This window comes from Elgaria multicarinata, chromosome 12 (assembly GCF_023053635.1).
Source record: "Elgaria multicarinata webbii isolate HBS135686 ecotype San Diego chromosome 12, rElgMul1.1.pri, whole genome shotgun sequence".
Taxonomy (NCBI): domain Eukaryota; kingdom Metazoa; phylum Chordata; class Lepidosauria; order Squamata; family Anguidae; genus Elgaria; species Elgaria multicarinata.
The window spans coordinates 20,454,600-20,471,939 of record NC_086182.1 but is presented as its reverse complement, the minus strand read 5'-3'; the positions used below and the strand labels follow the sequence as shown (position 1 = coordinate 20,471,939).

The window sequence follows — 17,340 nt, the reverse complement described above, 5'->3', positions numbered from 1 at the left end:
TAAAAAACTTGGATGTATCTAGCAATGTACACAGTGTGTGTGTGTGAGAGAGAGAGAGAGAGAGGGAGAGAGAGAGAGGAGGGAGGGAGGGAGGGCATCTTGCAAATGTGCAAGACAGAATGTGAGTGTGTGTGTATGAGTTATACTGTGAGCTACAGCAAAACTGGGTGAAGCTGAGTAAATCCTTATTGTGTGAACTGCCCAGAAAGCTTCGGCTGTGGGGCGGTATATAAATGTAATAAATAAATAAATAAATAGTAGACGTATGGAAACATATTAAGGCTGTGCAGTCTAAGGCTGCTGTGCCAGGTAGATGGTGTTGTTGGAGCCTCACTATCTTCAGTAGTCTGGTAGGTGCTCAGGCTCATTATCTTCAAAAATAAAACATAAGCTAATTCAAACTTTTGTGTAGTCCTGTTCATATTATTTCAGACTTCAGACCTAGTCATAGTTTCTTTAATGGTCCATCACTGCTCCCTGATAACCAACAAGCAACCACAATACCTGATGACAAAGCATTGGGAAATAACACTTAAGAAAGGGTAAGCCTAACAAAGCCCGCTTGAGCACTGCACCTATTCTCAACATATTCCTTCTCTTTCGCTGTAGGCCTTTGCAAAAGAAACACCCACGGTTTTGCTCAATGCACAATACAAGCAGAAGGAGGGATATAATCTTGTCAGGATTCTTACAAGCATGTGGGGTGTGTGTGTGTGTGCATTTATTTATTTTTTGCACTTCTGGAAATCGATAGATCAAATGCTCATTGTCTCTTTGTAACACAACCAATGCAGAAGCGGAGAACAGAAAATAGTTGTGGAATAGGTAAGATGAAGTCAAGCGCCATTGGTCCACAGACTAAAAAGAATGAAGGCTACACCTAAGATGCAAACGGGGTGCAAGATGGAAACTCTTGTAAGTTCATTTCACTCCCTCATTGAATACTCTCACACAGCAAGTTAAGATGCAGATTTATTTTCCTTCGTTAAAATAACAGGCAATTCCCCAAGGCCTTTTCCCCTCTTCCTACTACACAAAACAATTCTGTAAGGAAATAGGGTGGATTGTCCTGCCATTTTCCTGGATGATCACAGCAGATTACAGGAAAAGCATCTTGGCCTCCCCAAGGCTGGGCAGCTCTGAAGGTGACAGCGAGGCACTATATTTCTGTGGTTTTGTGTCTTCTGGTAAATGTTGGAAATCTCTTACAAAAATGATGGAACTGCAGGCTGGCTGGAGTAAGTAGCATAAAATAAAACACTGTCTGGCCAAGGGAATGGGGAATAGCAAAAGTTAGCAATATAACAAAACATGCAAACACCATTGAGAGATGATCCATCTGTACAAGTCCACATGCCCAAGGGGGCACTGACAGGAACACAAGACTTGGCTTGGCTTCTTTTGTTTTCATCCTGTTCAGAGTTTGTAAAAAAAAAGGGGGGAAAGGGGGAGGGAAAGAAATGTGGGATTTTTTTGTTTTTGTTTTTTTAAAAAATAGAAAATGGTCTTTAGATAGACTACTGAAAACAACTCTGAGAGTAGAGCACTTCCTTCCTCAAAAGTCACCTTATGGAAGAGTTCAGAAAGGGTCAAATATTGACCAATAAATGGCTTGTCTGCTTTGTAATCTCAATTGTGGCTTCAGCAGGGAGGCAGGATGGGGCGTCTTCCTCATTCAGCCGGTTTGGTTACCAAAGAAAGCGGTTGGGCCTGCAACATAGCCAAGGCAGCCTGAGGGGACGGAATAGCTGCAAAGGAAGGAGGCGTGGTCAGGAGAGCTGTGGGAGGCATGGAGGTGAATGGGAGGGGCCTGGAGAGGAGTGATGATTGGCTAGTCAAGCTAGAGGAAGAGGAGGCAGCCTTGCTTGACAGGAAAGCAGCTGAGTGTAGAGACAGCTGGGCCCTGGCTTCAGGCTTGGTGGTTAGGGAGAGGGGCTGAGCCTGTTCAGAGTGGGTGGCAGCAGGAGCTGCAGGTGATGCCAAGGCTGTGGAAGGGGTGGCTGGAGAATCCAACATGCTGCCATGAGAGGATGCGGGGCTGTCACAGGATTTCTCAGCTGGCAAGTATGGCACACAAGGCTTTTTACTCTTCGAGGCCACAGAATCTGTGAGTGACAAACAAAAACCAGTTAATTTCTTTCCCACTCTGCCCTACAGGCTTAGAACTGGATCCAAATAATCCTTAATTCATTTCATCCTCACAGTAGCTACATGTTTGGCTGAGAGACAGTGACTTGCCCAAACCTGCCCCATAAGCTTCACAAATGTCCAATTCCAAAGCCGCCAACTACGTTGGCGGTTTGACAGCAGATGGATACCACTTCTCCAGCCAGGTAGTAACACCAGTCCAATGATCAGGAAAGAATACGTTCCCTTGGCTACAAAAATCTATTTCCTGCACTTGAGAGGAGGCATTTCCAGTCAGGACCACATCAGGGCAGCCGTTCCACAATACCAGAAAGATTATTCTCTCATAATGGAAGATCATCCACAATGCCCTCTTGAATGACCTTTGAATTCAACTTCAAAGATTTTCAACAGCTTTGGGATTTTTATGAGTTTCCTTAATTCTGTCTCATCTTCCACTCTCACAACAGCCAAAACTGGCCTACATTTTAAATTGCACAATTCCTGAATATTCTTACAGGAACTCCAAGAGACTTGGAATTGCTGGCTTCTGCAAATCTGGCTTCCTTTGATTCTTATTTATTAGGAAATGGCAAGCTCTATTCAGAAAATGAGAGCAGGTGTTCAGAAGTTCATATATGGTATTTGATTTCAAGTGTATCTTTTTGTTTGAAGTGTATTCAAAGGAAAGAATAATGAAATTCTGCATACAAAGACCAAGAACCCACAGCCTGACTCTTTCTCCTTTTTCACATCTCTATTTACTTCTCTGATCATCCTCATTGGCATTTTGCTATCCCTCTGTGTAACAGGAAGCTAGATAATGTTTTCTCTTAAACACTTTTCCTATGTCAAGAGCCATTTACACTTCATTTCCGATTTTAGAAGCAAATATTAGGACTTCCGGTCTAGCAGTTTCCCTTCAAAGGGAGGAATAATTTACTGCTGTCACGTGCATTATGAACTGGGAACAGACTATGGAAGGACAATGCATGGTACTTACTCCCAGTTTCCTGGATTTGTTGCTGAGGTTGTTTCTCTCTTTTTCTCTTCTTTTTCTTACCCTGAAAGGGACAAGTTCACAAAAGGTGATTATCAAAAAGAAAGGCAAGCAGCAATGTAAGGTTATCAGAAAGCTTCTCCAATAAGAGTTGTATACTTGATTGGAGAAATCGACTATGATATAGGTAAGAAGATAAATGCCAGGCAGAACAATTCCAGTGCAACAATTTATTCTACATTATATGAGACAGCAGAGAGAAATACTAGGCCAGCAGTAAGTTTGCATACTATTACAATTACATTTATTTTCATAATAGTTGTGCCTGGAAAGACCACTCATAGGCAGTTCCCAGGGGCAGTTGAATAGAAAGAAGGCTACTACATCAAAACAAAACAAAAAAGATCATCCAACCAACATGTCTTGAAGAAAGCATCTGTTCAGAAGAACTGAAAAATATGTCTCCACAAGATCATCTTAATTGTTAAAAATTATTATTCTCTGAATTAATCGAATTCCCAAGTTGTTGTTTTTAAAGCCACAAATACATCACATTAAGAAGTGTCCATTATGAAAATGGCTCATAGACCACAGAAACAAAAACAAAAAATATAATGATACAGCAAGGTGAGAAAGCAGGCGTATCCAGGTATACAGTGAGATATTCAAATCAGAAATATTCATCAGCAATCTCATCATAGGAACATCAACCTTTATCAACTTTACCTTGGGTACGATGACAATGAGGAGTTTCCAGGGAGCATTAAACAAAGGCATTAAGAGGTGAGAAAGCAAGCGCCGATCCCTCTACAGAATCAAGTGAAATAATTTGACAAGTCTTTTAGTCCTGCCTTCAGTAATGCTGGTCCAGTAGTCTTATTACAGTGTGAAACACAGAACCTGGGACTGAGCTGGTACGTAGCAACTTTGAGAGACGTATTAATAAGATTCCGATTGACTGTTTCCTTCCTCCATTCCATCTTTTCAAAACAATTTTAACCCTTATGTTTATAAAGGAAGTCTTGAAATGTTTGGACAAGTGTTCATTGAACACGAGGAAATCAAGTGGTGGCTGAGCAGGACTTTCATTTGTCGGAAAGTAGGGCTTCAATAGCCTGTTGAACTCCATCTCCTTCTGTTACTATCCTCTGTCCAAATTGCCCGCATTATTCTAGTCATCATCAATCTGCATTTCATAGCCTCTGCCCCTCTACAACAAATGTTTTTTAAATCCTACTGTTGGTAATATAATTATGTAGTTAGAAAATTATGACTTACATAGTTATCTCGTGCAGACCAGGTAGGGTAGAGCTGAGAATGAAGCTGTCTTTCTTTCCGGGCTAGCTCATAGTACTTGGCTTGCTCTTCACGGGACAATGAATGCCACTGAAGCATATGAAAAGATATCGTAGAGTGAGGCATCTAATTTTGGGGTGCTACTCTAAAAAATGATTGAAAATCATTGTTTTCCCTTTACACAGAAAGCTTCTACTTTCTAGACTGGCTGTACAATCTAAAGTTATATCCTCTTTCAACACAGGTGTTTGGATCAAGCCATATATATTCACAGCCATCTGTAACTTGCAGCTAAAAATTGGCTGCTTGCTTCAAATCAATATATGAAAGTCAACCCACACATACACCTTGCTCTTTTGCTTCCCCATTTCCTTTTCCTCATAGGATTGGCAGATCACAATGCTGTGGCGATAGTAGAAGCTATAACTGGTAGAATTACTCTTCTATGCAATTCTTTAAAAGTACAGGATCTGTTTAGAAACCTTATGCCCCCTAGAATACAATACCCTGCCCTCCAAATCTTCCTACTTTGTCCATATCTTTTCTGCTCATAAATCCAACTTCTTTGGTGCCCCTAGGCCAGCCTTCCCCAACCTGGTGCCCTCCATATGTTTTTAGATTTCAACTCGCATCAGTCCCAGACAGGATTCCCAGCGAATAGTTAGGAATGATGGGAGTTGTAGGCTAAAACGTCTGGACGGCACCAGGTTGAAAAGGCTACCCTAGACTGTATGAAATGTTGCTTTAGTCCTTGTTCCTGTTTGACATTTCTTCAACATTGTCTTCATCACCTTTTTTTAGATTCTTGCATTTGAACACGTCTGCTTTTCCCCAGTTTACTTAGCCACTTTATCTCTTGCCAGCCTCCTTAGCGCTACCCCCACCCCCACCATACAGGCCTTCAGTACTGTGAGGTTTCTTCAGAGTTTCCACTCACCTCAGTTCTCTATCTCCTCTGCCATTTTCTTCAAGGCACTTTTTCACCTAGCTTTCCTTCAGGTTTCTCTCTCTCGGCCCATTGCCTATGCTACATCCTTCCTTCAGCATTTTAATTTCTCTAACTCCTGGGCCCCCTTCCCATTTATGAGCTCTCACTATGTGAAATGAAACCATCTAATGCACTTCACAAAGCTACTCTTGTCCCTAGAGCTTGTTTGAAGTTTTAATCCAAGCCAAACTGGCAGTTCTATCTTCTCTCACACAAAAAAGTTGGCCTTCAAATATTCTGATAGCACTGCTCCCAGAGCAGTTGAAATGTTACTGGACAACTTATGTCAACACATGAGCTCAGCAACCCAGTGTTCGAGACTTCACTGCCACAAAAACAATACTATTACGTTTGTAGCTTCAAGCCAATTACACATGTGGCCCAGTAGCCTAAATGCTTGTGATAGGAATGGGATGAAAAAGCCAAGAGTTTATTTTGTACCCTTCTTCCTAGGATCTGGTTGATAGCTGCACTCTCCTTCAGCGTACACTCTGCCACCACCTTGGCCCGCATCTCCTTCATATACAACATGAATGCATTCAGAGGTTTTTTAATGTGGGGTTTCTTCTCCTCCTCCTTCTTGACAATAACAGGTGTTTTTCTGGAATAGTTACAGCTTTCATTACAGTCCCATAGTCCTGATCATAATCACAGTCTTTCCTACCAACCATGTGCTCAGAGTGAAGAATTATTCGTTCTGACAGACAAAGGATCACTATCAAAAACTAGTCAGGGGGTAAGACCATGTAAATATTGCAGCAATGTTTCCCTTCACACCATATCTTTGAGTCAGAGTACACATCAGTGCAAGGACGCCACTGAAAGTGGCACCCTGGGACAATCCCACAGTTGTAACATTTACGAGCTCTCACTATGTGAAATGAAACCATCTAGGGAGAACCCTTATTCCATTTCCGTAGTGGCTGTTGCATGGAGAATAATACACACTGTGTGATGCCTGTACTCGTATGATAAGCATGCATAAATGTTACAGCTGGGGTGGAGCAGAGAGGGTGTGCATATGTGTAGGTTGCCACAAGGATGCAGTTTTCTGCCATATCCAGCTCATAAATACTGGGTCATGTAATGCACATGACAAAGCCCCTGCTGGTGTTAACCTGTGCTACGCCGAAATTAAAAGTTGTCAAGGTTTCCAATACGAATACCTGTTGCAAGGAGGAGAAAGAGGGAGTTGGCAGTTTAGAACAAGCCCCCACCATAGCTCAGAAATCCCGAATACACCAGCTGGATCATTCTAACAGAACATATTACATAACGCTGCTTCACTGAGTTGTAATGATTCTATGAGACAGGTGTATACATCGAGAATAATTACATTACATTGATAACAACCCTTCCCCCATTATATCTTTCCCCACAAAATAAAACATCCAGGCATTACCTGGCTAACCTATTACTTACGAGCTCCCTTCAGGACTCAGGCTTGGCTGCGTGGGCTCTTGTTTAACAATGGGTGATACAATGGTGGGGTGTGGGATTCCTGAGGGATGAAGTCCATGAGCAGGAGGAGGAACCATATGAGGAGAAAACCTGCTAGACATCAAGCTGGAGCACAATCAAAAGTGATGTGTTGAAAACAAATGCCTTTAAGTGTAACCACTTCTTCACACCCTACTTTCCAAAACATTGAAAATGTTGTACCCATTTCCTTTCCCTCCTCTTTCACAGCACTTTGCCAAAGCCTCCAGAGACCAGTGTAACAAGTGGCCCAAGGCCAGTGGCAGAGACAGGAGGCAAATAGGAATCTCATAAACAGTCAATGTATTGCTCTACCCACTGAACCACAGACAACAAGGAAAAAATGGACTCTCTTCTCTGCTGTATATCCTATACTTTTGCTTTTATTCTGAAGCAACTCTTAAATTAAAAGAGACCCATGAGAAATGTACTTCTGTTCATTGTTAGAAATGTGAATTCATTTTCCTTTCCAGGAACCTCAACACCTCTACAACTGCATGCAATACTCAGCATGCAAGTACAAAATTGCCAATGAGCGTAAGCAAAGAATCATGGGGGCAAAAGTGTTTCCATCTCTTCTCCCATGACATTATTTCCCATTCAGTATGCTGTCCTTTTGCTGACATGATGACAGCATGCCATCTGACAGACGGCATACTTCCACTGGCTAAAACTGATGATTTACAAACTCCCAACATGGAATACACAATAAAAGTCTTTCTATGAAGGACTACAGGAGCAGACCACCTTCATGGACAGCTGCAGCAATTCCTCCCACTCTTATCCCTCCACCTAGTGTATTTATTTGTTCAATAAATATTTTCCCTTAAAGAAAAATTGCAACAATCTGGTACTGCCAGATTGATTTCTAGATTTTTTAAAGGCCACCATTCCTGAAGGTCCACCCCCTCCCCCTCCCCACAGTTCTGATAAAATCTATTTGAAGCTCATTCAATCAGGAGACCGCTAATTACTACAAGAGATACTTATAATGGAATGGCTTCTCTGGCTGAGAGAGTCATTTAGGCAGGGAATGTGGACAGGCCAACTTCCAATCAATCATAGAAAATCAACTAATACATTGTCATTAGTTTCCTCCTTTGAATCGATCCCCAATTGAACCCTTTGTCTAGTACCTTCTGGGCCTAACTTTCACTGAGGAGGTAAACCTGCATCTGGGCTGTACCACTTCAGTCTGCAGGCAACAGCTTACATACAGGTATGCACCTTCACAGTGTATGTGTGTGGGTCCGTGTAATGCTGCACTTAGAAAACATCATGTCAGGGAGAAAACTACGCTAGATTCTTTTCCTCTGACATCCAGGTTTTATCTGGAGTGTTGTTGGGGGGTTTTAAATGGAGGAGCATTCAATCATGTAAACCCGCCCACACACACACCTGCACCCTGTATTGAATTAGGCCTCACTCTCCTACTGGAACCCACCTGGACATTGAGGCATTCATAGCCAAGGCTGGGTATGGATGTCTGAACCCACCTGGAGGAATGGAATACACTGGTTGTCCTTGCCTAAAACAGACAAGGGAAAAGAGACAGAACAGATTCTCCTATAAGATGGCCTAACACAGCTCCACAAACTCATGTCTAAACTAAAATTACACTACTTATCATTTGGCCAAAACTCAAAATGAACTAAAAATCTATTGCATAAATTAAGCAAACACATGCAAATATATGTATCATATTTCTTTGATTGTAAGACGCACACTAATTTCAGTACCACCAACAGAAAAAAAACCCTAAGACACACCCGCGATTCTAAGACGCACCCCATTTTTAGAGATGTTTATATGGGGAAAAAAGTGAGTCTTAGAATCGAAGAAATAGGGTACTTGCAAAATTTATTCTGAACAGATCAACATGGACTGTTCAAGGGCAGCTCAATTATGAGGCAAACTGAGGTGGCTGCATCAGGCGGAGGAGGAGCGAAATGCACTACTCCAATCCATGCCCCTGCCAGGAGGGCTCACCACCACCTCCAGCAGGTGCTCAGAGACCCTGCCAATCTTGCTCCCGCTCTGGCATTTACCGGAGCGAGAGAGTGGCTGTTGGAAAGAGGGAGGGGTGCAAGGAGGTGGCAAGACACCATGGGCGGGGGCTGCAGCCAATTAAGACCTTGTGAAGACTATCATTCCAGCCAAGGGCTTCTTGAACATATGGAAGACCCAGTTCACATACACAGTTCCTGTACATAGTCATTCCATTCACTTCAATGGAGGGAGTCTCTCCATACTTGTAAGGGAATGCATGTATAGAACAGCCAGTGAGCCCTGAATCAGGGCACTGTGGTTCTCATTTTATGTTATATGCAACAGAGCCTCAAAACTTACAATGTTCTTAACTCATATTAAAATCCAGGCAAAGAGTAGATGTGGAGAATATTTAAACACACAAACACAAAATTAACTGTCACTTCTGACATTTTTTCATGACAAGAAAAATGGGTAACATCCTGCTATAAGGCTCTAGTCTAGAAAAGAACTACTAATCACGTGAGAACATAGAAAAGAAATCTCTGTCACTGAATCCCCTTGAAATTGTTTTTTCCCATGAATAAGGGACATCCAAATAAGGGCCTGGCCTGGCCTGGCCTGGCCTCCTGTAAGTACTTCAGATTTTTGTGTTAAGGGTTTTTCTAAACCTCCAGGGGATTTTGAAATCTTAAAATCTTCAATTAGTCAACTGAATTCTGAAACAGCCATTTTTTCCTAAACTTGATTTAAGTTTTCAGTCACATCTACAAGGACTGGGTCTTTTCAAATACTGTGTAACTTTATGAATATAATGAGTTTTGTTTATTTTTTCTACAGTGATTAATATCTTTGTATCATAACAACGTATCTGTATTTTTCTTTACGTTATCTATTGCCTTATTTATTAAAGTGCACTTTTTAAAAAATCCCTTTATGATTTCACCTTCCCCCTTTTCTGTTTGATCAGGACAACACTGATCCAACATCTGGAGCAAGGGTGGGAAATGTGTGGCCCTCCAGATGTTGTTGGATTTGAACTCTGATCAGTCACAGCCAACACAGCCAATGGTGTGGATGATGGGAGTTATAGTCCAACAATGTCTGGAGAACCACACATTCACCATCCCTGGCACAGAGATATGCTTCTATGGAAAGCCTTACTATGAATGCCACACACTTGCATGCTAGGTGTAGTCTTTGGATTGGCCTAAGCCACTTCATAGTAGAGTTTCGAAGCTAAAATGAGACAACCTTTTGTAAGATACTTTGATCTCCTTGAGGAAAGGATGGGATACAGATGGAAAACAAATGTGAGAAGTAAATAAATAAAATATAGCATTTATGTGCACTAAAGCGTTTTTATAGCTTAATGCAATATTTGTCTCATCCTAACAAAGCAGAAACTATGCAGAAGCAATCTCTTGAGCAGATGAATCTGTCAACCCAAAGATTAGGGTTCATGGAATTGAGACAGAGACTTATTTCAGATGTAACACATGTTAAGATCAACAATTCAGCTTTGATTGTATAGAAAGATTAGGGAATCTCCACATGACCAGAGAAGATGAGTTCCTATGGGGGACGGAAAAACATGGAAGAGGGAGCTTTACAGTGGAGATTCTTACTGTGGTACGAGCCACCCCAAGGGATGAGGAATTTGCCCGATGGCACCCGGAGACAATGGGTAATAAGGAGACAGTTCTGAAGGATGAGGTGGTCGGGGAATTCCTGAGAAAAAACAACAGCCATTAAAACAGTCATGGTGCACCTCTAACCTAACTTTCAGTTTTCAACAGGAATTTCACCTTCCCACAAGTTAGAAAAATATAAGCCTTCCCCAACCCTCAGAAGATAACTTTTGATAAACTTACTTCCATGTACCTTCCAAGTTTGTTCTTCCTCAATTTGCGTATCTAACTAGTTACATTTTTCTGGCAATCTACCACAAACCAGGTGGGGAGGTGCCAAAATTTTCAAAAACTCACCTGTCTTTGGGTCAATCTCTGGGGAGAGATGGGAAGGTGGTGAACCTGGTGAGAAGTGGTCATTACTGTAGGTGATGAGTGGTGTCAGCGGGTGCATGTGATGTGGATGTTGCACCACAGGAACTTTGTTTGACTACAAGAGATAAGCAAGGGATTATTTTTCATTTTAATGTATGATTTGTTTGCATTTTAAAATCTATTACATTTTTAAAAGAGAGAGGAGAAAAAGAATAAACCATTTGGAGTTTATACTCTTATATTTTCAGATTATATATAAATTAAATGTGCAAGTTTAAAAAACCCAGCACAATGTAACTTTATTCAGTTAAAATTGGTGATCATCTAGTTCTTTTACAAAAGGCAAAATTACCTAGTTCTGAAAGAGCCGTTTAGAGTTTTTTGTAACCTGCTTGGGCTAATACCATATGAACAATATACTGCCTTTAACAGTCTCACTGGAACACAAAAAGCTGCCTTATCTTGAGTCAGACTCTTGATCCATCTACCTCAGTACTGTCAACACTGAGTGGCAACGTTTCTCTAGGGCTTCAGGCAGGAATTTTGACAGCACTACTTGGGGTTTGAACTTGAGACCTTCTGCATGCAAAGCATGTACTCTACCACTGAGCCATGGCCCACCCCGAGCCACAGGCCACCTACTCACACCTGCCTCCAGGTCATTTATGTACATTTTAAATAGCAGCATTCCCAACACTGATCCTCGAAGGACTCCACTGCTTACTTCCCTCCATGGAGAGGGCTGTCCATTAATTCCTGTCCTTTGCTTCTTGTTTAGCCAGTTACTAATCCATTATTCCATGACTGGTAAGTTTACTTAGGAACCTTTAGAAAGGGACATGTTCAAACCTTTTGGAAGTCCAAATATATTATATCTTCCAGACCATCTCTATCTAAGTCCTTGATTCTCTGTCTAAATCCTTGATTCTCTGTCTAAATCCTTGATTCTCTGTCTAAATGCTTGATACTTGGTGAACAGGTATTCGCTAAAGCCATTCTGATTCTTTCCCAGCAGCATTTGTTCTCCTGTATGCTTAATAATTCTAGCTTCTAATGGGTGTTATGTTGGCTACTTTCCAATCCTCCAATTTTAGTGATGATTTATATGTTTTTTGTCAGTGGATAAGAAATTTCACATCTGAATCTCTTAAGAATTCCCAGGTGTATTCCATCTGGACCTGGTCACTTGTCGATTTTTAATTTGCCGGTCAGCCCTATAAATTCATATCTTGTCACCTCCATTTAACTCAGTTTTTAAGAAAAAGTGGTTCAGGCATCCTACATCTTCTGCAATGAAGAAAAGCACAGAGAATTCATTCAGCTTCTCTGCAATCTCTCTATTAGCAATCCATTTATTCCCTTGTCATCTAGTGATTCAAGTGCCTGCATTGCTTGCTTCTTGCTATTGATATATATATATTTCCACTTGCCTTATCAATTTATTTTGCCACAGTTTGTACTCTTGTTTGTTCTCATTTGGGTAAGACTTCCACTTTTCAAAGGAAGCCTTCTTGCCTTTTTAAAGGAAGCCTTCTTGCTCGTTAACCACACTGTCATCCTCTTGGACTTGCTTGTACCTTTCTTAAGCTGTCCAGGCCTGCTCTAGAGAATGTCCTCATATTCCTGCATAATCTAGAAACTCGATCCAAAATGAAAATCTGAAACCACTTCATTAAAGAAGCACAAACCAGACATATAAAATTGGGAAGAATCCTACACTATAACTTTAAACAGTTTCTTTATAACTGGGATTATATAAGCAGTGTTATTCTTAAAGTGTTCTTTTCTGTACAGTGAAACAGGCACATCTCAAAGAATCACAACTTACGATAATCATTTCCCTAGTCCAAACACGGCATTGCTAAGCATTCGATTTCACAACACAGGTTACTGGAAGGAGAGGGATGAGGATATGCAGACAGGCCACAGGACTGGTAAATAAGCAAAAAGGCATCTAACTCAGCTGAAGGTGGGGAGAACTCAGTATTGAAAAAGAAGGGGCACTCTAGACCTCAGTACCTTAAAAAAAGCATGTGGCAAGTCATGGGGACATTATTATTATTATTATTATTATTATTATTATTATTTATTTATTTATTTATTTATATAGCACCATCAAGCCCCACTTCAAACAGTACCTGGTTTGCCTCTCCCGCTATTTGCAGAGGTTAGGGAGGACTATGGATTACCCAACATACTGACATAGTGCATTCATACTCTTGTTTAAGCAGTAAATGTAGAATAGAAGTTTCAAATTCTGCCACAAAGCTGCAGAGGGAAGCTTAAATAAGCTAAAATTTGGACATAAAGGAATTTTTTCCTACACTACTATCATATTTATTTATTTATTTATTTCATTTTTATACCACCCAATAGCCGAAGCTCTCTGGGCAATTCACAAATGAGTCAGTGCAAAATTGATGTTGATGTTGGTTAAGTTGCAGGTGTTGGATGGTTCAAACGTTTGAGGGACAGGCAATGTGCCATGATACAAAGTCTGTGGAACCAAAATCCCAAATTTTATCCTTGACTTTGGAAATCCCACTGATTTTAACAGGATCTAAGATGCCTGCAAACCCAGCTTGTTGTCCACCTGGCCTATTTGTGTGTGTGTTTTCGTAATGGTTACTAGTACTATAGCGCAAATCTGCAGCATGAATTTTTAAAACTGCAATATAATGAATGGAATCATAATTTAAAGATTGAATAAATTAGACAATTTAGGAGACTAGCAGACAAGCAAACCTAGTACTGACACAGTAGCAGGATAACAAATGAAAAAAAATACTGCCTCCAAATACTATGGGTTTCTTTCTTTCCGCTATCTCCCAATGTGTACAGATAACGAGATTTTGCTTCAAATTTAACAGCAGTTAAAGCAGATTAACAGACAAAATGCATGAATAGCCCCATGAACCAATACAATGCATTTTTGGACAATGGAAAGCAGTGCTGTGGAGAAGCCAATCACTTCTATGCTCATTTTTCCTCTGAAGAGCACTATTTTAGGCTGTGCTGGACATAAAGTCTTGCAAAGCCATTCAGAGGCCACTGAAAGCAGAAACAAGCTTATGACCCTGTCCTTGCTTTCTCTACCTGAATAGGCCCTTCTTCCTTTATATATCTGATGGAAACTGCAAGCATAACTAATTCCCAAAGGACAAAATTACGGTATATGGACAATCCTCATGGAGCAGGGCTTGGTGTGACCACTGGCCATAGACAACAGAAAATATTCTGTTCCTCTAAAGTGCACAGCTATTGCATGTGCTTCCAATTTCTCTATCACCAAGCAAACATTTGTCATGATACCCTGCCCCTGACGCACACCATGCCCTGACTGATCTTGCTACTGCTGCTCTTGTGGAGTCTGGCTTGCGTGCTCTGTCTTTGCCAACCTACGCTGTAACCTTTGTCCTGTTCTTTTCCCACTTTTACATATCTCTTTTCTCAACCCATCCAGCCAACATGGTTCCATCTTTCTCCTTGCTGTCAGACCTTTACAGTTGTCTTGTTAATTACCTGATCACCACCACTTGCCAATAACATGGAGTGGCTAGGTGACCTAAGTGAATCAGGCTTCTTTGCCACTGCTTCTGATAGCTGTCACCCAATGCACAAACCATTTCAAATTTTTCGTATGTGGGCAACAAAAGAAAACACACACAAGCTTCTGCTCTAGCTCAGAAGGTATGCATGCATAAAACTAGCATCTACAAAGTAAAATATTTTAAACAATTAAATAATTAGTGCCGAGGAGTTTCCACCTCACTTTCCTGGGAAAAGGAGGAGGGCACAGAACTGACAAAAACACATAAGCTAGTGGTTGGTTACCCCAATTATACGGCTTCCCATCTATAACGTTGCCTGGATTAGTAGGAAGGGAGGTCAGAGGCACATGTTGTAGTATAGGGTTCAAGCGCATTTGTGCAAACATTGATAAAGTCGGCTACCAAACACTAAATTAAATTTCATGCTGATGAATGTAGACTTGCAAAGTTTCAAATTCATCTGCTTCACTAGTGTACTTCTATTCACATCTACTGAGTATGTGGGTTCAAGAACGCCATTTTTGTGGCTAGACAAACCATCCCCTTTTTATACCTATCACTTAAAAGGTGCAATTCTCAGGTTTCATATCCAGACTCTCAGTGAGACAAAAACAATACCAATTCTGTGTGCAAAAAGTGGCACATCATCAGGAAGTGCTATGTCCAAAAAACCATGGTCCATGGTTTTCATGAAAACACGTCTCAAATAAGAAAATTAACAAGCCCTTTGTTTGGCTTACTTCACTAGCCAGGGCCAGGACCACCATATAGTTACACAACAAGCACAAAGAGCTACTGACTGGGAATCCCCAAAGCTTAAGGTAATGATGCTCTTTGCCCTTCTCCCAATAATCATCCTGGTTACTCCTGACATTGGATTCCCTATCCACCAACCATACAATGCCTACTCCTTCCTGCAGCTCTTCTTCACTTTTTTCTCCAAGGACCAGCCTCTGCTGGGCTGCTAGTGTCTAGCCTTGATTGGCCAAACTAGGTCAAGGGCCTTCAAAGTCCAGGGACTCCAGACTTTCTGTCTGTATGGCCAGCTCCTTAATGTTCCACAGATAAGATCTAGAGCAAGCAGCCACTTTCCCCCAGGGATTTGCAGCCCTTCTAGCCTCTCCTACCCTATCACATCTGGAGGTCTCTCTCCTGTTCCAGGTAAGTAAAAACAAGGTCTAAATATTTCTGTGTAGGTGAGACAGACTCCCTTCTTTTATTGCTCTTTATCACCATCTGGGAGTTTAGCTTTCCAGCCACTCCAGAAACTTCACTCTGGTCCTGTCTCTCCAATGCCACTGTTCTATCTTTCTTCATTTTCTCTCTATTCGATCTTCTTCTTTTTCCGTGCTCTGATCTTCCTTTTTCGTTCTCCTCTCCATTGTGCTCCAGCCATTCATCAGGCTGTGCCATGTATCTTCTTCTTCTCTGGAGCACAGCTTGCTCCAGTCTTGGCTGCCAAATTGGCCATCGGATGTACATTGGCTTCCTGTTCTTCTGTGCCCTGATTCATCAAGAAGGTGCAATATGAAATGGAGCAAACAGAGGTGGTGAGCCCCAGCAGTTCCTGATTTTATTAGAGTATTTGGAAATAAACTACAGTAGATAAATCTCTTTTAGCATGAAATACTTTGCAAACAGTTTTTGCAACTGTGTAAACAGATTATGGTTGTGAGGATTGGAAGAATGGGATTGGGCTGAGATAGCTGAAAGTCCTCTTTTGAGTAAATGTGACAATACTGGATTGTCTCATTTGTCCATTCAAACAAAACCTTTCCAGTACATGTTTTTGCCTCATCAATTCTTGAAACTAAATAGGAACTAAAAGCCTGAGGCACATATATTTTAGGCCTAGCTGCAAGGTATCACAGCTTGGGAATTAATTGCCTCAGTTTTTACTGTTTATTTTTTCTTGAGTTCCTCTCTCCCAATCCCAAAGAAAACTCTTTTAGAACATTTGTGCTAACTTTAAAAGTAGCCTTCATATGAAACAAATATAATTATAATGAGAGCTGAATTCTGAATGACTATTATATGATAAAATTACGGAGTCATATTAAGGATTGGCACCTTGCATTGTAAAGACTCTTGAGAAAACAGCCAAAGGTAATAAAGAATTCTGAAGACAATAAAGAATCTTGAAAATTCATCCAATTGAGAAGTTTAATAGTATCATTTTTCAGTTCCTTCAGAGCTCTTGAACTATAATTACTTGGTAATTAGCAATTTATTTTAAAATTCCTCTTTTATGGACACAAGTTTGTGAAGTTCTTCACATTTATCCCTAAAGAATAAGGTTTCAGGTGCTCTCTCAGCAAAAGAGGATATTGAATACTAAAATAAAGTGTTAGGTTTCACACACACACACACACACACACACACACACACTTTCCTGCAATATCCATATCATCTATGCATGCTCTTCCTACATCAGAGGTCCAACAATCTTAGAGGCTGGCAAATCCCCAAATTTTTAACCATCTTCTTTTGTTCCTAACTTCTTTAGCAAGGAACTCAACGTATTTTTAGTCTGCTTTGCCCCATCATCCTTAACATAATGGGCTCAGTAGTTCTCAACTAAGTTATAAAAACAACCACCAAGACTAAAAAAAAAATTGTCTAGAAGAATATCCACAGAGATACATTCAGATGACACTGATCTGGAAGATTAACATAAAAGCAAGCCATAGACACTTACTAAGTGTGCAGGAGAGGGAGACCTTGCATCCTTTAGTGTAGCTCCAGCTGGTACATCAAGGAGTGGCCATTTCACCTGCAGATACTGAAAGGAATTGAGAAAAATAGATGAAACCACAAAAACAAAATAATGGAAAACATTATAGAAACCAAACAGACAACAGATTGCACAAGAATTTAATGGCCAAATTAAATTGCCAAATATAA

At 40.8% G+C, this 17,340-nt stretch overlaps 1 protein-coding gene across 1 annotated transcript in view; it reads right to left on the bottom strand.

The window, feature by feature from the left end:
• Nucleotides 1-959: 959 nt before the first annotated feature.
• TCF7L1 (transcription factor 7 like 1) overlaps nt 960-17,340 on the bottom strand; it is an 85,204-nt gene continuing 68,823 nt past the window's right edge. Inside the window, exons 4-12 of the mRNA XM_063139523.1 lie at nt 17,135-17,218; nt 10,868-11,000; nt 10,508-10,610; nt 8,335-8,418; nt 6,834-6,977; nt 5,853-6,012; nt 4,406-4,513; nt 3,131-3,191; nt 960-2,105 (exon numbers count right to left, since the gene is read on the bottom strand). Of these exons, the coding sequence (XP_062995593.1) occupies nt 1,672-2,105; nt 3,131-3,191; nt 4,406-4,513; nt 5,853-6,012; nt 6,834-6,977; nt 8,335-8,418; nt 10,508-10,610; nt 10,868-11,000; nt 17,135-17,218 (1,311 nt within the window). The 3' untranslated portion in view covers nt 960-1,671. The remainder of the gene's footprint in view (nt 2,106-3,130; nt 3,192-4,405; nt 4,514-5,852; nt 6,013-6,833; nt 6,978-8,334; nt 8,419-10,507; nt 10,611-10,867; nt 11,001-17,134; nt 17,219-17,340) is intronic.